General features: G+C 41.9%; 1 protein-coding gene across 1 annotated transcript; it reads left to right on the forward strand.

The window, feature by feature from the left end:
• The first annotated feature begins 436 nt into the window (after positions 1–436).
• IVD (isovaleryl-CoA dehydrogenase) lies at positions 437–17,246 on the forward strand. Its single transcript, XM_074235103.1, has 12 exons — positions 437–607; positions 2,118–2,207; positions 2,481–2,532; positions 7,475–7,644; positions 8,054–8,147; positions 8,397–8,533; positions 9,407–9,503; positions 11,632–11,725; positions 14,855–14,936; positions 15,570–15,674; positions 15,921–15,993; positions 16,438–17,246. Exons 1-12 carry the CDS (start codon positions 467–469, stop codon positions 16,569–16,571), a joined length of 1,269 nt encoding a protein of 422 aa, XP_074091204.1. The 5' UTR covers positions 437–466; the 3' UTR covers positions 16,572–17,246.
• Positions 17,247–21,476: the final 4,230 nt, after the last annotated feature.

Consider the following 21,476-nt stretch of genomic DNA (forward strand, 5'->3'; position numbering starts at 1 on the left):
GGGCAAGACAAAACCTAAAAAAAATGGGGCAAGAGGTGAATGTCAGACTGACCTCTTCCCCATTCCCTAGTCTTCTCCCCCCCACCCCCCGCCAGCCAGGTGGGGGTGGGGGAGACGATGCTCCCCGGGAGTGCTGCAGTCTGGTCACTGAGAGTTTGCCAGGGAATGGCTTTCCTCTACTCTGCAGAACTTTGCAGTGGCAGGGGCCGAGGCAGGTTTAAGGAGAATAATCACAGTCCGCACTTCGCAACTTCGCGGGGAGGAGGCCGAACCTCTCGGGACACGCCGCTGATTGGTCGGCGGGTAGCTTTGCCCGGGGGCGGGTGTTCCTCGAAGTCCTTGGACGCTGATAGGCTGCCGACTACCCCACCCCTCCCTGATTGGACCGAGGCAGAGACACTCGTGATAGGCAGAGTTGCTGCGGGTGGTCCGGGCCGAGAGGCTGGACTGGGTCCTGGGAGCAGCGATGGCGCCTGCAGCGCGGCTGCTCTGTGCCCGCCTGCCCTGGGCCAGACTGCGGCCGCCCGCGCTCTCCGCCTGGCGGCGGGGCTATTCGTCGGAGCCCGTGGATGACACGATAAACGGGCTGAGCGAAGAGCACAGACAGGTAGCCAGGGGCTCCCCGGCCTCTCGCGCCCGCTTCCCCCCTCTCCGCCCTCCTCTGCCCACGGGAGCTCGGGACGCCCGCGCGGAGCCCGGGCCCGGCCGCGGAGGGAGGCGCGAGAGCCCGGCCTGCGCCTCCCGGAGCCACGAGGGGCCGCGGTCCGCCCCGGACTGGGCGAGCCCCACGCACGCCGTGGGACGTGGGCCCCTCCCCCTCCACACCCGACAGGCCCTCCTGCCCAAGGGCATTCCGAGGGCAGGAGGGACTGGAAGTGGAGACCCCGTCCCGGGAGCCCCGGTGTCCCCCTGGCGCCGGGCCCAGGACCCCCTACCGGGAGCACCGGGGCCCGGGAGAGGCGACAGCAAATTGGAGCGAGACCCAGGACTTAGCGGGACCCCGGAGTTTAATGGGCAGTTAGGTGGCAGAGTGGGTCGGGACCGGGTCTGGCATCCGAGTCCAAAGGTGACCTCAGAGATGGACTAGCAGTGCGGCCTTGGGCGAGTCACTTAGCCCCGGTTTCCTCAGTTTCTCATCTTGTAAAATGAACTGAAGAAGAAAATGGCAAATCACTCCTTTTCCCTTTCCCTTTCCCTATTTTCGTCAGAGAAGCTCCAGCTGGGGCACTGACAGCAGCAGGGTTTGTTCTTCATCCTCGTCTCACCTGCACCTGAATCACCTCAGCAGCATTTTTCTTAGGCTTCCCGAGTGGACTCAGGCGGCTTTAAAAAAAAAGTATGAAGTCAGAAGAACAAAGTTCAGTAGTCTCAGGAATTAACTTAGCCTTGTAGTCCTGGGCAAACAAGAGCTCTCTCAATTTAGTTTTCCTTAACTTTAAAACGAGAGGATTAGACTCCAGTCCACCCTAAAGCCTCTTCCACCTCTGAAGGTAGGATCCTGTGCATGCCTGACCCTACTCTGACCACAAGACCTTGGACAGACGGTATCTGAGGACTTCCAACCGACTGTAGGACATATCTAGTAGGTTGGCCACTTGAGTTGACGAGAAGTCAGAGGATGGGTACAAATCTAGGCTCTTCACTTACTATTACCTTTGTAATCTTGGGCAGACCACTTCACTTCTCTTTCCTTAAATGTAAAATAAGGGAATCAGACCTGATCACCTCTTACTTTACCTTTCTGTTACTAAGCTCTACTCCAGTGATCCTCTGTACAATTTTTTTTTTTTTGCAAGGGAAATGGGGTTAAGTGGCTTGCCCAAGGCCACACAGCTAAGTAATTATTAAGTGTCTGAGGTCGGATTTGAACTCAGATCTTCCTGACTCCCTGCCTCTTTACAATTTTGAGACCCATTTAGAAATTCTCTTTTCTGAGGAATGATGTTTCATGTCTTAAGTCCACATTGCAGCATTTGAATCAGTATCTGTTTTGATGTACCTTTTCAAACTGAGATTGGTTCTTTTAGTATGCCTTCTTGGGGTTGCTGATCCTCAAGGATACATAAAGAATTTGTAACTCACAAATCCCAGTTCTCTCCTTCCTTCTTGTTCCCCAGCTCCGACAGACCATGTTCAAGTTCTTTCAGCAACATTTAGCCCCCAAGGCCCATGAAATTGATCAGACCAATGAGTTCAAGGACCTTCGGGTAAGTCCAGAGATGTATACTACTGCCAATGAGAAGATATCCTCACATCCTCTCAGAGAGGGAGACTTGGGTGGGGGGGAGAAGCAAGGTGTGCTGTGCTGGGAGGATTGCTTATGAAGACTGATTCATTTGTATTGACCACTTTGCTGAAACCTACCAGTAATGATAGATTCTTTTTTTAAGTGACCTAGGTTTGAGTGTTTGGGTTCTGTGCAATTACTTTACATGTCTGATCATGGTTGCTTGGTTTTGCAATTACTTTTCTATTTGTAGGAATTCTGGAAACAATTGGGGAACCTAGGAGTGTTGGGCATCACAGCTCCTGGTGAGTCTGGTCCTGAAGAAAACCAATTTTCCTACTGTCTTTATGCCCAGTATTCCCCGAAAGAGTGGAAAGAATGAATGCTTATTTGCAATAAAAGAGATTTCTCCCTTCACCCTCCCTAGCTCTGCGAAGTGTTCTCAACTTGCTTTCCTCTGCTTAGGGGATTCTTTTCTTCTTCTGCCTAGCCTCTTCATTCTTCCTCTTCATCTAGTTTACAGTGGCTCCTAGTATCCTCCTTCCTTCTTGTTTCTGGACTTGGAAGTAGTCTTGATTTCTGAGACCTTGAAGTAACCAGGGGAAGATAAGGTCTATTCCCCCCCCCACCCCACCCTTATCTCTGGATCTATTTAACCAGAGTCCAAAAAAAGAGTGGATAGCACTGAATTCAGGCTCTGATGGGGATGTGAGGATGAATCAAGAAATGGAACCCAGATAATTTAACAGAATCAAGTCATTTCTGCCCTCCTTGCTCCCACTCCCTCCAGTGACCAAAAGACTTATGCTAGATTTCTGCCCAGGGAATTCTTCTCAGAAACTAACCAGAGAAGGATAATATGAAATGACATGCTTTGGTATGTTAGTATTGCCTCTTCATTTGAGGACATCCAGCCAACATCTTCTTTGCCTTTGTTTGATCTAGTGTGTAATTTTGTCATTTGGCCTTGGAATTCACTTGGTAGCAGAAAGTGTCTTTTGCCATTATTGATATAATAAATCAGTCTGTAATGTTCTGTAAATCAGTCTGCAATGTTCATTTGCCCTGCAAAAAAAAAAAAACTAAAAAAACTAAAAAAAAGAGATTACAATCTGTGAGGAGAGGGGAAATATGCAAGTTATTGTAATAAAAGGGAACGTGGTTATATGTCTTGGGACAACAACGAAGTATACTCCAAACCACTTAAGCTCTCCACGTCTCATTTTCCCTCATTTGTAAAATAAAGTAGTCTCTCCAGTCATTTTTATTTTTTTATTTTAGGGGTTTTTTTTATGTTTTTGCAAGGCAAATGGGGTTAAGTGGCTCACCCAAGGCCACACAGCTAGGTAATTATTAAGCATTTGAGACCGGATTTGAACCCAGGTACTCCAGACTCCAGGGCCCGTGCTTTATCCACTGTGCCACCTAGCCACCCCTCTGCAGTGATTTTTAGTCATCCAGGATGCTATGATCATTTCTGTTTGGGCTGATCAGCAGAGTTTTTTAAAGGAGGCAGCTCCTGAGTTGAGTCTGGCAAAGATGAAGGAAGGGTTGACATTCCTGGCAGAAGGAATAGCATAGCAGAGATGAAAAGAAAGAAAAATGTATAGAAACAGCATGTGGTTTAATTATCAGCCAGGTTTCTTTTTGAAGAGCTGTTAGGTCAGTTTTGGATGGGAGGAGAGGGAATGAAGAGGAAGGAGAGTGCAATGACATCTATCCCAAAGCTTTGAAGCTGAGCCTGATCAGGGAAGAAAGGGGTTGGAGGAATGGAGAAGATTCTTAGTATGCTCCAGGGATTTGAGCTTAGTTACTCTTTCTGATAAGTAAGTGATATCCCACTGCCCACCCCTACCTGACCAGTATCTGAAAGTGACCCCCTGACCAGTATCTCTTGTTGGTATATCTCAATAACCCCTCCCTTCTCTAAACTTCCAAACTCCAAACTTTATTATTTGAATTGACTGACAACCTGCTAATTATCTTCCTCTTTTTTTTTTTCCTGATGTGATAGATAGGGCATGGGGTACTATTTGTAATTGCCTTCTAGGCCACATTTTGGTAGGAAAGGAAAGATAAACAGAACCAGTTCAGTAAGTTTTCAGGAATGGATCAAGAACTATTCTTTTTTTTAAGTATTTTTCAAGGCAAATGGAGTTAAAGTGGCTTTCCCAAGGCCACGTCCCAGACCAGGATATTCTTCAGACTGCCTTGAAAACTATAAATGTTGAAGGGACTGTAGAAAAACAGGCACATTAATTTGCTATTGGTAGAACTATGAATTGGTCCTGTCATTCTGGAAAGCAATTTTAAACCACACTCAAAAATTTGTTTAAACTGTGCATACTTTTTTACCCTGTGATATCACTTCTGTGCCTATATGCCAAAGAAGTCAAAGAAAGAGGGCAAGGACCCATAAGTACACAAATTATTATAGCAACTCTTTTTGAGGTGGCAAAGATTAGAAATTAAGAGTGCCCATCACTTGAGGAATGTTATTTGATACTAATATACTGTAAGAAATAATGTAGGGAACAGTTAAGAGAAATTTGGAAAGACTAATATGAATTGAGTCAGAGAGGGAAGTTCAAAGAACCAGAAGAACAGTTTATACAATAACAACATTCTAAAGACAAACAACTTGAATAGATTTTAGAACTCTGATTGATGTAATGACCAACAACTATTCCAGAGAATATATATTCACCTCCTGATAGAAAAGTGATAAATTCAGGGTGCAGATTGATAAAATCTGCATCAAATTTGTTGAATGTGGCCAATGTGGGAATTTTTTTGTTGCTTGACTATGCTTATTTGTTATGGTGATTTTGTTTTTGTGGGGTTTTTTTCCCCAATGAGAAGAGAGTACAGAGAAAACAGATTTTTAATAAAGAAGAGATCATGCTGGACACAAATTGGAAGTTCCTACTTTTGTAATCCTGAAAGAAATAAATCAGTGAGTCTAGCAATACTGAAACAAAGACAACTTCAGATTAGGATGCCCAGGCTTGAGGTTTATATAGCAGAACTGAAATGTTAAAATTGCCAACCAGATTAAATTTGAAAATGAAACAGTGTAACCAAATGTCATTGGTGTGATATTATAAATCTTGGAACTCTTTATTTTGTCATTATTCTAAATGTATTTCCATTTTGAAATAGATAATTAAAAGGGAGAAAATTTTTTAAGGTATTTTCTAAATGAATTTTTTTTTTAGTTACTGTATATGAACCAAGAAAGATAACTTACTTTTAGTTTTTTTATGAATGAATTTCCAGTATTTCTTTTTCAGTTTAATATCTCAATGTTAGATATTTTAATTCACTTAACTACATACAGACTGGAATGAGAGATGTGTGTGTGTGTGTGTGTGTGTGTGTGTGTGTGTGTATATACATATGTATGTATTAACTATTTCCTTATGGTAGAATATTAATGGGTAGGATAAAAACAGTGAAACACTGTGTAGATGTCTTTCTTAAAAGTTCAAATTTTTTTTTACATGTGCAAAATAAATGCCTTTAAAGATGAAAAAAAACTCATATAACAGATTAGCCAGCAGTAGTACCACTCACCCTTTCCATTAATAAATAGCTACTGTCCTTTGGTATTGGAGAGACAGGTAGGTTTAAGTGGTTAAGGTTTTCTTAGCGAAGAAGAAAACAGATTATCTTTATCTCTCTCTCTCTTTTCTTTTTCTTTATTAAAGATATTATTTGAGTTTTACAATTTTTTCCCCCAATCTTACTTCCCTTCCCCCCCCATGGAAAGCAATCTGTCAGTCTTTACTTTGTTTCCATGTTGTGCATTGATCCAAATTGTATCTCTCTCTTTTATTATTTTTTATTAAAGATATTATTTGAGTTTTACAATTTTCCCCCCAATCTTACTTCCCTCCCCCCACCCCCATCTCTCTCTTTTAAATAACTTTTAAAAAATTTTTTTATTTATTTAAGGCAGTGGGGATTAAGAATGACTTGCCCAAGGTCACCCAACTAGCCAATTATTAAGTCTCTGAGGCTGGATTTTAACTCAGGTCCTCTTGACTCCAGAGTCTGTGCTCTATCTACTGCACCACCTAGCTACCCCTAAACAACTTTTAAATGTACTCTAAAAATAAGTAAACAAGTACTGTGAACATTGTCTTAATTATTATGAATCTAAATTCATATAGTAAACAATTTAAACTTTATAAGGTCATTACTTAACACAAAAAAAAATTTCCTCCAGTTATAACATGAAAGATCCTCAATTTTAGGCAATCATGTTTCACTCTTTGGGGACTGGTTAAGTCTGCTTTTCATTTCTATTTATTGTTTTTGTTTTTACAGCACTTTATTTTTTATTATATGCCTCCCCACTTCCCTATCCATGGAATCATTTCTTCTAACAAAGACTGAAAAAGAAGTGGGGTGCAAGAGGGAGGCCAGTTCAACAAAACTAGCCAACCTTTTAGTCAAATCCTAAAGCCTAGGTCATGTTTCATACTCAAGAGTCCTCCACCTCTTTAATAAAGGAAGGTACATTTTTTTCATTTCTTCTCTGGGCTGACTGGTTGAATTGAAAAGTAAAAGTTATTTGAAAGTCCTGTTTTTCTTTTTTTTAATTTTTTTTTTACAAGGCAGTGGAGTTAAGTGACTTGCCCAAGGCCACACAGCTAGGTAATTTTTAAGTGTCTGAGGCCAGATTTGAACTCAGGTACTCCTGACTCCAGGGCCAGTGCTCTATCCACTGCGCCACCTAGCCACCCCAAGTCCTGTTTTTCTAACTAACCTCTAATCTCACATGACCTGAAATCCCAACACCAGAATCATTAATGGGTTATTTTCTCCCTCCCTTCCCCTAACTTCTAATCTGGTGTTTCATTATAGCATATTGGTGACCTTGGGTTGTTAGAGACTTTTCCAGATTCTAGCAATCAGGAAAGGCTTTTTAAGAACTATCTGGATGACAGGCTGCTAGAGAACCCAAAAACCAAGGGCTTGTGGTTTCACAGAAGCCTCGTATCTACATAGCATGCAGATTTTCTTTTGGGATTTACTGTTTTTAATATTGTTTTCTTTGTTTATGTCATAGTCATTTCCCACTATCAAGAGAATGGTATACACCAAATAACTACAGTCAAGTAAAATAAATGAACACTTTGGCCATGTCTGAAAATGTATCATTCAGCATATTTCTCCTAAAGAATTCAAAGTAGTTGTATTTTTATGACTTTCTTTTCTTCCTCTTCCTCTCTCTCCCAGTTGAATATGGTGGTTCAGGCCTGGGCTATCTGGCCCATGTGCTAGTAATGGAGGAGATCTCCAGAGCCTCTGCAGCTGTGGGACTCAGTTATGGAGCCCATTCCAACCTCTGTGTCAATCAGCTTGTTCGCAATGGAAATGAAACCCAAAAGGAGAAATACCTCCCCAAGGTAAAAATATAGGGGAGGGGTGGTTGCAGCAAGGTAAGCATATACTGACATTAGAGTAGTACTTGAGGAAAACCTATCATTCAGGAACTTCCCCCAATGATTTGATCCATTGATAGTTTCATAACCATTCTTTCCTAGGTTTCCTAGATAAGGTTGAAATAAAACACAGAATTCTAGAGCCAGTCTATTGATAGTTTCAATATTTGAGGTCTTATGGAAACAGATAGATTGACATAATTTATCAGACCCTCAGGGAAGAGACAGAGGCCCCCTCATCATTGCTCAGATGCAAAAGGTGAAGTGTTTGGGGTGAAAACCAAAAAGAACTACAAAGAAAGCATCAAGACTTTGGTACAATAGGTAGCTACTGGAAGATTTCCTCATGGTGGTTTTGTGATGTCTCTCTTAGCTCATCTGTGGGGAACACATTGGAGCCTTAGCCATGAGTGAGCCCAATGCTGGTTCTGATGTTGTGTCTATGAAGCTGAAAGCCGAAAAGAAAGGTGTGATGACTCTGAACTTCAATCCTGGCTACTATGATAAGGTCCAGGGAAGGCTTTGGCTTAGGTTGGGGGTGGGGGGTCTGTGGTGAGGGAAATGGGACATGTCAGGAGAATAGCATTTGGACTGGGCTCCACATAAATGTTCTACTATCTGTTCCTTAGATCAGGGAATGTTTTACTTAACCAGGACTGGTTAAGAAGATGGAAACTAGGAATCTGGACTGACTAATCAAAACTATATCTCCTCAGGGGATTACTATATCCTGAATGGTACAAAGTTTTGGATCACCAATGGACCAGATGCTGATGTCCTCATTGTCTATGCCAAGACAGACATGTCTGCTATGCCAGTTTCTCGAGGCATCACAGCCTTCATTGTGGAGAAGGTGAGCAAGGGCAAATATACATCCCAGAGGGATGTATTTTTTCTTGACACTACAGCCAAGAGATTAATTCTGTCAAAATATTCTCTGCCAACTCTGGCCCTGAGAACCTCCTCCTTAATACCCTCTGGCCCCATATTATATTGTAGGCCAAGTCTTCCTCTTTTCCTATGTCTGTTCTTATATCGCCAGACTAACTTCTCCACTTATCTCAAACAAATTTGCTTCTGACCACCTTATGCCTGTCTTTAAACTTTGTCCTACATTATACTCCATGCATGGATTCCTACTTGCAGCACAAAATTATCTTGAAATTTTACTCTTTCTTTGAAGTCTTAATAAATGAAAAAATAGCTAATTCTCCTCAAAAAAATGCAACTCCTGATGTTTCTCCACCTAAAATCCAATGTTACGGTATTATATAATATTCTCTTGTCTTTCTATTCATTTAGCTTCATCTGTATCAACATTATTAAGCTTCCAAGATATCAGGGACTGTGTCTGGAGTTTTATTTGTATATAGCTCCTCAGCCAGTACCATGTAAAGATAAAAATCTCAGCTGAAATGTTTTGTGTTGCTAGCCAGAGACTAGGCTCTTTTTTTCCTCCATCTTCTGCTCCATTAGTAACTTGGAGGACCTGCGTGGAATAGGAAGCTTTCTGTTAGAATAAGATCTCCAAGCATATCCTAGAGTCCCTAGTGTTATAAAGCTCAGCAGTCTCTTCATTGCCTGAGTACAGAATCACCATTTCTCATTTAATATGATGTTAATTGGATCCAGTTGGTCTCTGTATTTCTTTTCTGCCTCTTTGTGAGGATCTTTGATTCTTTGTGAGGTTCTAGCCTAGGGACATTTCTTGTTTACCCCCATATAGGGCATGCCTGGATTTAGCACATCCAAGAAACTGGACAAGCTGGGAATGAGGGGCTCTAACACCTGTGAGCTGGTCTTTGAAAACTGCAAGGTCCCTGGTGAGTATCCCTGAGAATAAGCCCTACATGGTAGGATCAAATATATAGAACTGAAGAGGACCATGTCATCAATTTCAAACCTCTCATTTTACAGTTAAGAAAATAGTCTCAGAAATTAAATAACTTGCCCAAGGTCACACAAGCATTGGAGCTAGATTTTAGGCCCAGCTCCTCTGACTTAAAATACATGTTTTTTCCCAGATTTTAGACCCAGCTTCTCTGACTTAAAATCTGTGGTTCCTTATGCCAAACCATTCTGCCTTGAAAAAGACCTGTTAGACTGTCCATCAAGGAGCTCTGGTTAGACCCTGAACCTGCTTCTGCTTTCATAGGTCCAGATATTGAGAAGATGTAATTCTTGACCAGGTAGTTCTAAGAAGTCATACCCACACATCAAAATCTAAGGGAATAAATTATAGTCCTTTTGCAGAGAAATAGGCTAGATCTCTGGATTCATGTTAATCTTGACAAAGAAAGAGTATGTGGGACACGAAAACAGAGTCCATAATGAGTCCCTAATTCCCTTCTGAGTCTGGAATCCTTGTCTGATAACTTGAATTATTCTTAACAGAACTTTCAATGCAGACCCAGTGGAGGGATGCTAATTTACCATTCATCAGAGCATCCCTGATAAGGTGACAATATAAAGAGATAGTGCCTAAGGAGAGCCAGTGCTGGTCTGATCATCCCATGGCCCAGGTGGCATTACTGTTAAGTTCTGAATTAGATTTCCCAAGTTCTGAATTAGATTTCCTACTTCACAAAATAATACTTTTTTTCCAAGTCATTAGGTGTGGAGGGATCAATGTCTATCTATTATTCATTTTTTTTAAAGAACTCAAAGATCAGCTCACTGAAGTAGAACTTTTCTGTAAATTCAGAACTAAAAGACATTTTTATTAATGGACAGTTATGTCCTCAAGGGTATCTAGTGTCCTGATGTTTGGCAAAATTCCAGTGTCACTGAGCAGAGAGGTGAGGTTTCTAGGGTTTAAAATGTGTCCTTTCTATGACCCAGGATAATGGTTCCATGAGAGTACTGAAAGAGGACTTAGAGATCATAGGCCAATTCCTTCACTTTACAAAGAAACAGAAACTCAGAGATGTGAAATATTGTTCATATAATTATCAGAGCCATGGTCAGAAACCAAGAATTCTGGGTCATGGCCCAGTGCTCTTTCCACCACACTAGAAGTCCTCTGGGATTTCCCAGAAAGATCTTCCTATTTTAAGGCCCACTATTATCATAAGCCAAAACATAGCATCAGTGTGGAAGGTTGGTGTCAGTAGAGGGAATATGAGGTGTTCTTTTATCATGACCCTAAATATGGAGTATGATAGCTGCCACAGAGCTGAGAGAGGTTTTGAAAGATGACTCTTCAGTTTTTAGACAAACATACAGGCCCAAACTAATGACCTGATTTACTTAATCTCACAGATCTGTTAAAGGCTATGGGTGGGTGATCTGACTAATGGATCATGAGAAGAATGCAAATGAAGCAATTTAAACTTTGTAGATTTAAGAGATTAGGAAATTTTTAGTCCATTCATGGTATGATGGAAAGAACAATGGATTTGGAATCAGGAAGTATGAGTTCTATTCCACCTCAAATACTTGAGTTGTATGTCCCCCGAGCAAATCACTCTTATCTCTCAGATCTTCCATTTTCTCATCTGCAAAATGGCAATTAATATTTAGCATAAGTAGCATCAAGAACTTGATGTGAACAATGTGTTTTGTTAAGCTTAAAGAGCAGTAACTTTATTTTTTAATTTTAAATTTTTATTTATTTAAATCATTGGGGTTAAGTGACCTGCCTAAGGTCACACAGCTAGGGTCAATGATTATGTGTCTGAGACCTTATTTGAACTCAGGTCCTCCTGACTCCAGGGCCAGTGCTCTATCCACTGTACCTCATGCATAGTAACTCTTAGCTGTACAACATATCCTTCTGCAAAAATCTCTTGAAGAAATTCAGCTCATGGGTCCTATGAGTCAGATACAGAAGCCTCTGATTATATGGAATAATGAGTACTTTGATAGAAGTCTATTCAAGATGAAGTGGTACTGTTTTGGTAGCTCTGAGTGGTCTTCTGCTTCCGACTGACTAGACAATTTTCCTAATAGTTTCCAATGTCCTGGGTCAGCTGAATAAGGGTGTCTATGTATTGATGAGTGGACTGGATCTGGAGCGGTTGGTTTTGTCTGGTGGACCCCTGGGGTAAGTATGCATTACCCGGGTTTGAGTCTCCTTCCTTATTGACTTCTGTCATCAGCAGGCTTCCTTCAGGATCATGGATTCCTTACTTCTGGGTTTGAGGTTTTCCTTCTTTGGAAGAAGGGCATGAGCATGCACACAAAACGCACACACACACACACACACACACACACACACACACATGCATATACACTGATACACACTCATACTTTTTTAAGAAAGATTTTATTTTGAGTTTTACATTTTTCCCCCATTCTTGCTTCCCTCCCCCATCCCCCACAGAAGGCAATTTGTTAGTCTTTACATTGTTTCCATGATATACATTGATCTCAGTTGAATGTGATAAGAGAGAAATCATATCCTTAAGGAAGAAAAATAAAGTGTAAGAGTTAGCAAAATTACATAATAAGAGAACAGGGTTTATTTTGTTCTAAATTGAAGGTAATAGTCTTTGGTCTTTGTTCAAACTCCACAATTCTTTCACTGGATATAGATGGTATTCTTCATTGCAGATAGCCCAAAATTGTCCCTCATGCCCATATTTTTTACATTTCTTAGCATAACATAGGCTAACTTAAGAAACCTGGCTTCTAAACCCAAGCCTGCTACTAAGGAGCAGGCATCACTGTTTTTTTTCCAGTTTTTACCCTGCTAAGAATAGGAGAAGATATACAAACTATTCTAAGACATAGTCACAGGTCAAAGAAGCAACCCTGCACAATGGATAGAGGACTAGCCTGAACTCCTAAGTTCAGATACTGCCTCACACACAGACATTCATACCAATTGTGGGATCATACTAATCAGTTACTCTCCCAGTGCTTCTGGTCTCTCATACCAGAAGTTGCAGGTGAGTTCCCAGGCTGAAATTATAAAGGAAGTTTTCACATGGAATTTTTCTTATATGAATGAAATCACAGATCCATATACTTAGCTCTCCTACCTCCTCCCCATCCCTCAATCCCCCAAAGAAGAGTCAGAGCTAGCCTTTAGAGATTACCTGGTCTCACCAAATTCACTGGACAAAACTTTAATTTTCCAAATGAGAGAACTGAGACTCACCAGTATAATTAGTGACAAGAGTTGGTCTGAGAACCTAGGCCTTTTGACTCCTGGTTCAATGTTTTTTCATCTGTAATATACTACATCTCAAGTACTTTGAAATCAGAAGATCATGGAATGTCATGCTTTTTCTCCCTATAGGTTCTAAGACTTTGCCATCACTAACCCCTAACTCCTTCTTTTGTGTGCTCATTAGTGCTTCCTCAACTTTCTGACCCTGCTCCTTTGCAGGAATTCTCATATCCTTCCTTCCCCCTCATTGAAAATTTTTTTTAACTAGATTAAAGAAGCAGGTTTTTTTTTTTTTGCCTCACTTCATTCTTATCTAGCCTTAATCAGTGAATGGGTCAAACTGAGACCTAGGAAAGACCTTAGCTTAAAAAGGCCAGCCTTTCCCAGTGCTGTCTCCTGTCACTTTTTTTGTTTTGTTTTGTTTTATTTTATTTTTCTTAAATTTTTTTCCCCCATCTTACTTCCCTCCCCCGCCACAGAAAGCAATCTGTCAGTCTTTACATTGTTTCCATGTTGTACATTGATCCAAATTGAGTATGATGAGAGAGGAAATCATATCCTTAAAGAAGAAACATAAAGTATAAGAGATAACAAGGTAAGACAATAAGAGCAGGTTTTTTTTTTCTAAATTAAAGGTAATAGTCCTTGAACTTTGTTCAAACTCCACAGTTCTTTCTCTGGATACAGATGGTATTCTCCATTGCAGACAGCCCAAAATTGTCCCTGATTGTTGCACTGATGGAATAAGCAAGTCCATCAAGGTTGATCATTGCCCCCATGTCGCTGTTAGGGTATACAGTGTTTTTCTGTTTCTGCTCATCTCACTCAGCATCAGTTCATGCAAATCCCTCCAGGCTTCCTTGAATTCCCATCCTTCCTGGTTTCTAATAGAACAATAGTGTTCCATGACATACATATACCATAGTTTGCTACGCCATTCCCCACCTGAAGGACATTTACTTGATTTCCAATTCTTTGCCACCACAATCAGGGCTGTTATGAATTTTTTTTTAAATATTTTATTTGAGCTTTGAGTTTTAAAATTTTTCTCCCAATCTTACTTCCCTCCCCCCACCCCCACAGAAAGCAATCTGTCAGTCTTTATTTTGTTTCCATGTTGTACATTGATCCAAATTGAGTATGATGAGAGAGAAATTACATCCTTAAGGAAGAAACAAAAAGTATAAGAGATAACAAGATCAGACAATAAGATATCAGTTTTTTTTTTCTAAATTAAAAGGAATAGTCCTTGAAATTTGTACAAACTCCACGGCTCTTTATCTGGATAAAGATGGTATTCTCCATTGCAGACAGCTCAAAATTGTTCCCGGTTATTTCACTGATGGAATGAGTGAGTCCATCAAGGTTGAACGTCACCCCCATGTTGCTGTTAGGGTATACAGTGTTTTTCTGTTTCTGCTCATCTCACTCAGCATCAGTTCATGCAAATCCCTCCAGACTTCCCTGAATTCCCATCCCTCCTGGTTTCTAATAGAACAATAGTGTTCTATGACATATACCACAATTTGCTAAGCCATTCCCCAATTGAAGGACATTTACTTGATTTCCAATTCTTTGCCACCACAAACAGGGCTGCTATGAATATTTTAGTACAAGTGATGTTTTTACCCTTTTTCATCATCTTTTCAGGGTATAGACCCAGTAGTGGTATTGCTGGGTCAAAGGGTATGCTCATTTTACTTTTTTACAAGGCAATGGGGTTAAGTGACTTGCCCAAGCTCACACAGCTAAGTAAGTATTAAGTGTCTGAGACTGGAATTGAACTCAGGTCCATTCAGGGCCATTGCTCTATCCACTGTGACAGCTAGCTGCCCCCCATCTTCAATTATCTTGACCTATATCTGACTACCAGACCCCAGATGGCTCTGGAGCAGAGAATGAGGCTGATGACTTTGCACAGCCTTCCTTCATCTAAATTCACTTGCAAGTCATGGCATTACATCCCTCAAAGATGACCCTCTTTGAGAACAAAAGACAGACAACAAACAAAATAAACATTCAGGGATAGGCAATAAAGGGCTCCCTTTCTTCTGGCAGGATCATGCAAGCTGTCCTCGATCACACCATCCCCTACCTGCATGTGAGGGAAGCCTTTGGCCAAAAGATTGGTCATTTTCAAGTGAGTATTAGCTGGTTGGGGCAGGGGTGTAGAGAAAGAAGGTAGGAATGGGATGCTGATAGGACTTTTTCCCTGGTTGAAATTCCCTGAGCACCCCAAGTGCTTTGTGGAAACAGCAGGCCAGTGACCTTGGAAGTGTTTCTTTGATTATCTCTCCATGGATCGAGACTTCTGGCACATGCTCTCCAAGAAATGTCCATGGGACCCACTGCCCATTCCCCTATTCTCTGAGGACTTTCATGCTGGAAATGAACTTTACTAAACATGTGCTTGGTTTTTAGGAAGGCTACACTGTGTCACTTCAAACTTGTCTTCTGATGTTGGTGTGGAAACATTCAGTTATTGTTTGGGGCAAGGTGGGAGATGGAAAGGATGTGGGGAAAGAAGAAAGTATGTCCTCTAAAGCATTATTTTAAATGGCATGGGGAAGTGAATAACTTAGAAGTGCTTTTAAAATAGCCTAAATCTTTTGGGGTGGAGTGATGGAGAGTTTCAGCCAATGCTGGTACCCTGAGCATGCTCCACTCCCTTGTTATGTTGCTGGCCCCTCCCCCACTTCCTGGAGTCTAGAGCTTTTCCTCTTAGAGGGGAGAAAGAGATTGGAGGTGTTAATCCTGAATATTTTGTGCCTAGTTGATGCAGGGGAAAATGGCTGACATGTACACCCGCCTCACAACCAGCCGACAATACATCTATAATGTTGCCAAAGCTTGTGATGAGGGTCATATTACTCCCAAGGTAAGGGCCTCCATCAGGGAAAAGTGAGGTAGGCTTTCAAACCCAAAGGAAAGGGGAGGGGCAAGGATTGCTGAAATCAAAGGGGTTTCATGTATACACACACACACACACACACCATCCTATGGGTACCTCCTTCCCTTTCTCAGACAAAGATCGTACCAAAAGGGTTCTACTTTTTGAGGTGTTCTCTGTCAGGGTCCAGCAGGGGCCCTATCAGAGGTACAAGGTGATACCCTCCTCTCACAGGACTGTGCAGGCGTGATCCTTTATTCGGCAGAGTCGGCCACTCAAGTGGCTCTGGATGGCATCCAGTGCCTAGGTGAGTATACCCCTACCCCACAGAAGTAGCTGCTTCTTCAGAGGTTTTAAGCCCTAGTTAGAGGCACTCACCAGGACTCCCTTACTGTTGGGTTCAATACACAGTCCAGACAACATTAAGGGATGAGGTGGGGGAACCGCTGCTGGAGGAGTGCTCTGACTATGCAGACACAAACAGCTGCCTGTAATTACAGCAGAACTGGGAATTAGAACCATTATTAGTATAACCAGTCCCATTGCCCTTCCGTGCTTCTACCTTTCTTAGTTACCCAGGCCTCTTTCAGGTCCTCTGGTCGAGGCCCCAGCTGAGGATGACACACTTCATCTTTCCTCATCCCCCTACCCACTCACCCACTCCCTCCTTTAGGCCTAAGAGGAAATGGTAGCAAGTGTTCTGTCCACATCCTATTCTCCCTAATATCATCTTGTTCAATCTTGGCTGCAGGTGGCAATGGATACATTAATGATTTCCCTATGGGACGCTTCCTTCGAGATGCCAAACTTTATGAAATTGGGGCTGGGACCAGTGAAATTCGGAGACTGGTCATTGGCCGGGCCTTCAATGAGGCCTTCAAGTAACACTTCAAAGTCCATATCCCTCCTGAGAAGAGCAGCCAAAGGACATTTTTGTGGGAAGTTGACTTTCCTATATCCCAGAATGGCAAAAGGCCTGTCCTGCTGCTTGTCTGCCTGTCCAGCTGGAGCCCTGTGTCTGGCAGGATTTACAAGCTACCTTCACCAAGGTTGGCAGGGCAGTGACTGAAGGCCCACTCACAATGCCCTGACTCAACTTTTGTAACCCACTACCCAGGGACAGTTTTCCTCAGCCTTAAGGCTTTGGGTGGGTTTGGTAAACTGCCAACTTCTGGCCCTGCTAGAAAAGAACCTTGGGATTTCCTTGGGTAGACTTGCTTTGCCCTGTTCTGTCCCCTCTTCACTTCTACTCTTCTCTGCTGTGGAGGGGCCTGGCTGCCTGGAGGAGGGTCCCCACCAGAGACTCCCTCTGTCCACCACAGCCTCACCTCTTTTCTGTCTATCCACCTATGTGGAGCAACATGTGAATTCTCCAACAGTTTTCTTAATTTCCTCTTTTCTTTTTAAACAGTCCACTTGTATATGCTCACATACATATCTAGACACTCTAACCTTTCTCTGTGGTGCCCAACTAGTCAAAGGTCAACAGATTCTCTCTTGTTCAAATGAACTAATGGTCAGTCACATAAATTTTTCCTGAGAATTGTTACAGGCCACTAATTGTTGGTCAACTTTCCCTCTTTGGTTTGGGATGTTTTGTTTTTTCTAGTGTGTGTTGAACACCCTGATTTGGGATGAAGAGGAAAATTTCAGTTGTTCATTCAGACTGCTGCTGCCCCTTTTCCCTCTTGCTTCTACCCTCTCCCTAAAGTGAAAAATGAGCTTAACTCCTCTCTCCACTCAGCAGTCTCAGATCCTAGTATGGGTCAGGTCAGGTTCTTCTAGATGAAGTATTCTTATTTTAAATTTTGTCTCCAAGGACCTGCATCACACTTAGCTGGCTCCAATCCCTTCAATCTTTCAGTTACATGTAACCCTACAAAGACTTAGATAATATTTTTCATTTCCCTAAAAATCAGTTGGTTGCTAGAATGTCTGCCTTAAGAAAACACGTTTCATTTACAAATGTATCAAACATCTTGACCTATCTTCTTAGCAGCCTTAGAACTTAGCTAAGAAGGGTCTGGTTCAGGATTGAAGTGACTGGAAAAGAGACTGTATTGGTTTAAATGGAGACCCCACCTTCCTCTGATGTGGTTTGTGTCACACATTTATTAAGAGAACAAAATGAGACCAAAGCAGGAAAGCTAAAAAGAAATTTTATTTGAATTGGAAAATATATTTAATAGTTATTTTTTGTCTAACTTTGCTAGGGTATACCTATTTTGCCACCCTCCAGAGCCAATCTCAGAAGGATTACTTGTATCTGATCTAAGGCAGCAGTTAAAGGTTCCTATGCCTGTACTTCTTTGGAGCTGTCAGCATCCTTGACCCCTCTTCCTTACCCTTCCCAACACCAGGAGTTGTTAGACCCTCATGACCTCACCTGCAGTTGTCTCATTTCACCAGGGAGAGTTCAACCTGAACAATGCTGGCTAATCTCCAGACTCTGCATTTCCCTGAAACTTCAGGGCCTTTTTTGGGGGGGGGGGGGCGCGTCACTGCAGTTTGGAGTTGGCTGTTTGGAAACAAATATGTAGTGAACCAAATTCAACTCTGTTTTTAGAGGGTAGCCTTTTTTCTTAATCCCTTAATCTGACTGGAGTCCTATCCCTTGGTCACTGGAAATTCCCAGTATAGGCCTCATTCTCATACTTAATCCTCATTGTTGACTTAAGGGATGTGAAGAATCTAGTATTATACCTTCCTGTAGGACCTAGTCTTCCCTCCTAAGGAATTGAGTTCTGTGAGTCACATGGGACCAGTCCCCTGCCAGACCTTCTAATTGTGAAACCAGGTTTAAGTGACCATCAAGGGTAGTCAAGTGGGAACAAAAGTCACAAAGGGGTGTGTGTGTGTACACATACATCCCTGATCTTTTTGATCAACTAGCAAAACCATGTGTCTCTTCATTATCTTTCCCTGGCTGCATTAAAGTTCTCTGAGGGTTACAATTAGAGGACTACAAGTGAGGATAATTGAGGCAACTAGGTAGTGTGGTATCCAGAGTGAAGGACTTGGAATCAAGGAAGACCTGCATTCACATTATGTCTCAGACAATATGAGACACTGGATAAAATTAAACAATTTCAATATGTTTTCTCATCTGTAAAATTGGTGCCTATTGTAAAAATAGAGCCTCCTTCCCAGGGTAGTTGTGAGGCTTAAATTAGGTTATCTTCCTAGTGCTTTGCAAACCTCAAAAAGATTACTCTGTAAAAACTCACCATTATTGTTGAGGCCTAGTTAAAGAGGTGGTCACCTGGGTTACCAGGATCTTGTGAGGAGAAGGGGAAAGAGGAAGTATTGCCCCCAGCCTGATGCCCGGGAGGACCTGTGCCAGGCTTCTAGGGAGGCTAGCCAAGCATTGTGGCAGCCCTTTGGCTTCTCATCCTTTTTAGTTTCCTCTGTTAATTGGCTCCAGATTTTGCTTTATCCCTCAATTGTAACCCCAGGATAACTCATACAATGGACTGTCCCTTAACTTTTCTTTCCTATACTCAGTTTTTAGAGTACAAATGAAATCAGACTTAAACGACTACTAAGAGTAATCTTCAGGGGGTAGCTAGGTAATGCAGTGGATAGTCCACTGGCCTTGAAGTCAGGAGGACCTGAATTCAAATCCAGCTTCAGACACTTAATAATTGCCTAGCTGTGTGACCTTGGGCAAGTCACTTAACCCAATTGCCCTGAATAAATAAAAAATAAAAAAATAAGTAATCTTCAGAGGGAATTGGGAGGGGGAAGGTCCTAAGCAACATGTGGATTTTAATATTAGTAAAATCTAATTTAAATGACCAATAAGAACCAAAGATTTGTGTGCAAATTGAAGTATGATTTTCACACCTTATTTTTCTTGCCCTTTTTTTGTAATATAGTTAATGTGGAAAATGTTCTACGTGATTTTATATTATTAATATCATTAACCCCAGTGAGTGGTGGAAGGGGTGAAAAGGGAGGGAATTTAGAACTCAACTAGTTCCACCAAGATGTCAGAGAGAAGACAGGCACAGTTCTAAAGTCTCCTGATCTTTCCCCATCTATCATATGAAGCAAACCTCTTAACAGAAATCTGACCCAGAAAAGCCAGGAGAAAGAACATCTACCTCAGGATTTGTCTCCTGCAGCAGCCTTGGGCAAATTCAGGCTAGTGAGTCTGGGTGCAGAGGGTGGATCAGCCCTGGATCAGCCAGATTAGTGGCTGAATTGGAGCCAGGGCATCTGAGGGCTGAGAACTGGACCTGCTGGATCAGTGGTGGGGCTAGATGGCAGGGACTTGAGTCAATTAGGAAGTAGAGGCAGTGGTGCTGCTGACACTCTGGAGCTTGCCAATAGGGCTGCAGGGAGAGATCCGGTGCAGGAGAGCTTCAGACACCATCGCTGGGCTCCTCTGGTCTCAGGAACTCCATGCCTCCATTGCACCTGAGGCCTCTTCCCAGAACAAAAAATTGCAGACTACTACCTCAGGCACAGGTGTGTGAGCAGAAGAACCAACCCAGCTAACTATAGGGAGAGGGATGACCTCACCCCAGGGTAAAGTCCACCATTAATTGAAGGCAAAAGAATTCAATAGCTTCCTTCAGGCTAAGGGAGAAGGCCTCAATCAAGGTCACAGACACTCCAGAGAAAGCAGCCAGCACCTCCTACTGGTCAGCCAGAGAAATTGCACTCAGTGAGTAAAGCCTCTAGCGATCCCAAGCCCCTGTGAACCAGCCCCTCCCCAACCCAAGGTCTTAGCAAAATGAAGAAGGGTCAGTGGAAAGGTGGATCCAAAGAAAAATTCTTGGAAGGAAAAGATCCTAACTCGAGAGACCTAGAACCTCTGAGGAGAATATGATCTGGTCTTCAGCACAGAAAGACTACCTTGAAGAAATAAGGAAGGAGTTTAAAAGTCAACTGGAAAATTTGGGAGAGACAATACCTTGCAACAAGAAAACAAATCCTTAGAAAATACAATGGGAAAAATATGAAATGAAAATAAATCTCTCACATCAATTGGACAAATACAAAATGAGAATAATTCTCTCAGATCCTCAATTGGACAAATGCAAAAAGAAAATAATTCTCTCAAAACCCCAATTGGTCAAACGGAAAGCTCTTTCAAAAGTAGAATTGACCAATTGGAAAAGAAGTTGCAAAAGGTTAATGAAGAAAACTCCCTAAAAAAAAAAAAGAATGGAGTCTGCAGAAACTAAAGACTCCATGAGACAGCAAAAGCCTGTTAAACAAAATCAAAAAATAGAAAAAAATAGAAGAAAATATAAAATACCTCATCAGCAAAACCACTGACCTCGAATAGGTGGAGGAGGGGCAACCTGAGAATTATTGGACTTCCTGAAAACATTGAAGAGAGAAAAAAAGCCTGGACTTAATGTTACAGGATTTAGTGATGGAAAACTGACCTGATATCATGGAACCAGAGGACAAAGTAGTTATTGAAAGAATACATTGATCCCCTCCAGAAAAAGATCCTAAAATGAAAACACCAAGAAATATTGTGGCTAAATTCCAGAACTATTAGATAAAAGAGAAAATTCTGCAAGCAGCCAGAAAAAAAAGAAACCAATTTAAATATCAAGAAGCCACAGTAAGAATTACAAAGAACCTGACTGCATCAACATTAAGGGATCGAAGGGCCTGGAACGATATTTTGAAGAGCAAGGGAGCTTGGAATGCAGCCAAGAATCTATTATCCTGCAAAACTGAGCCTTCTCTTCCAGGGAAAAAGGTGGGCCTTTAACGAAATGGAAGAATTCCTGATGAAAAGACCAGAGCTAAATAGAAAATTTG

The sequence above is a fragment of the Macrotis lagotis genome, chromosome 4, assembly GCF_037893015.1.
Source record: "Macrotis lagotis isolate mMagLag1 chromosome 4, bilby.v1.9.chrom.fasta, whole genome shotgun sequence".
NCBI classification, from domain to species: Eukaryota; Metazoa; Chordata; class Mammalia; order Peramelemorphia; family Peramelidae; genus Macrotis; species Macrotis lagotis.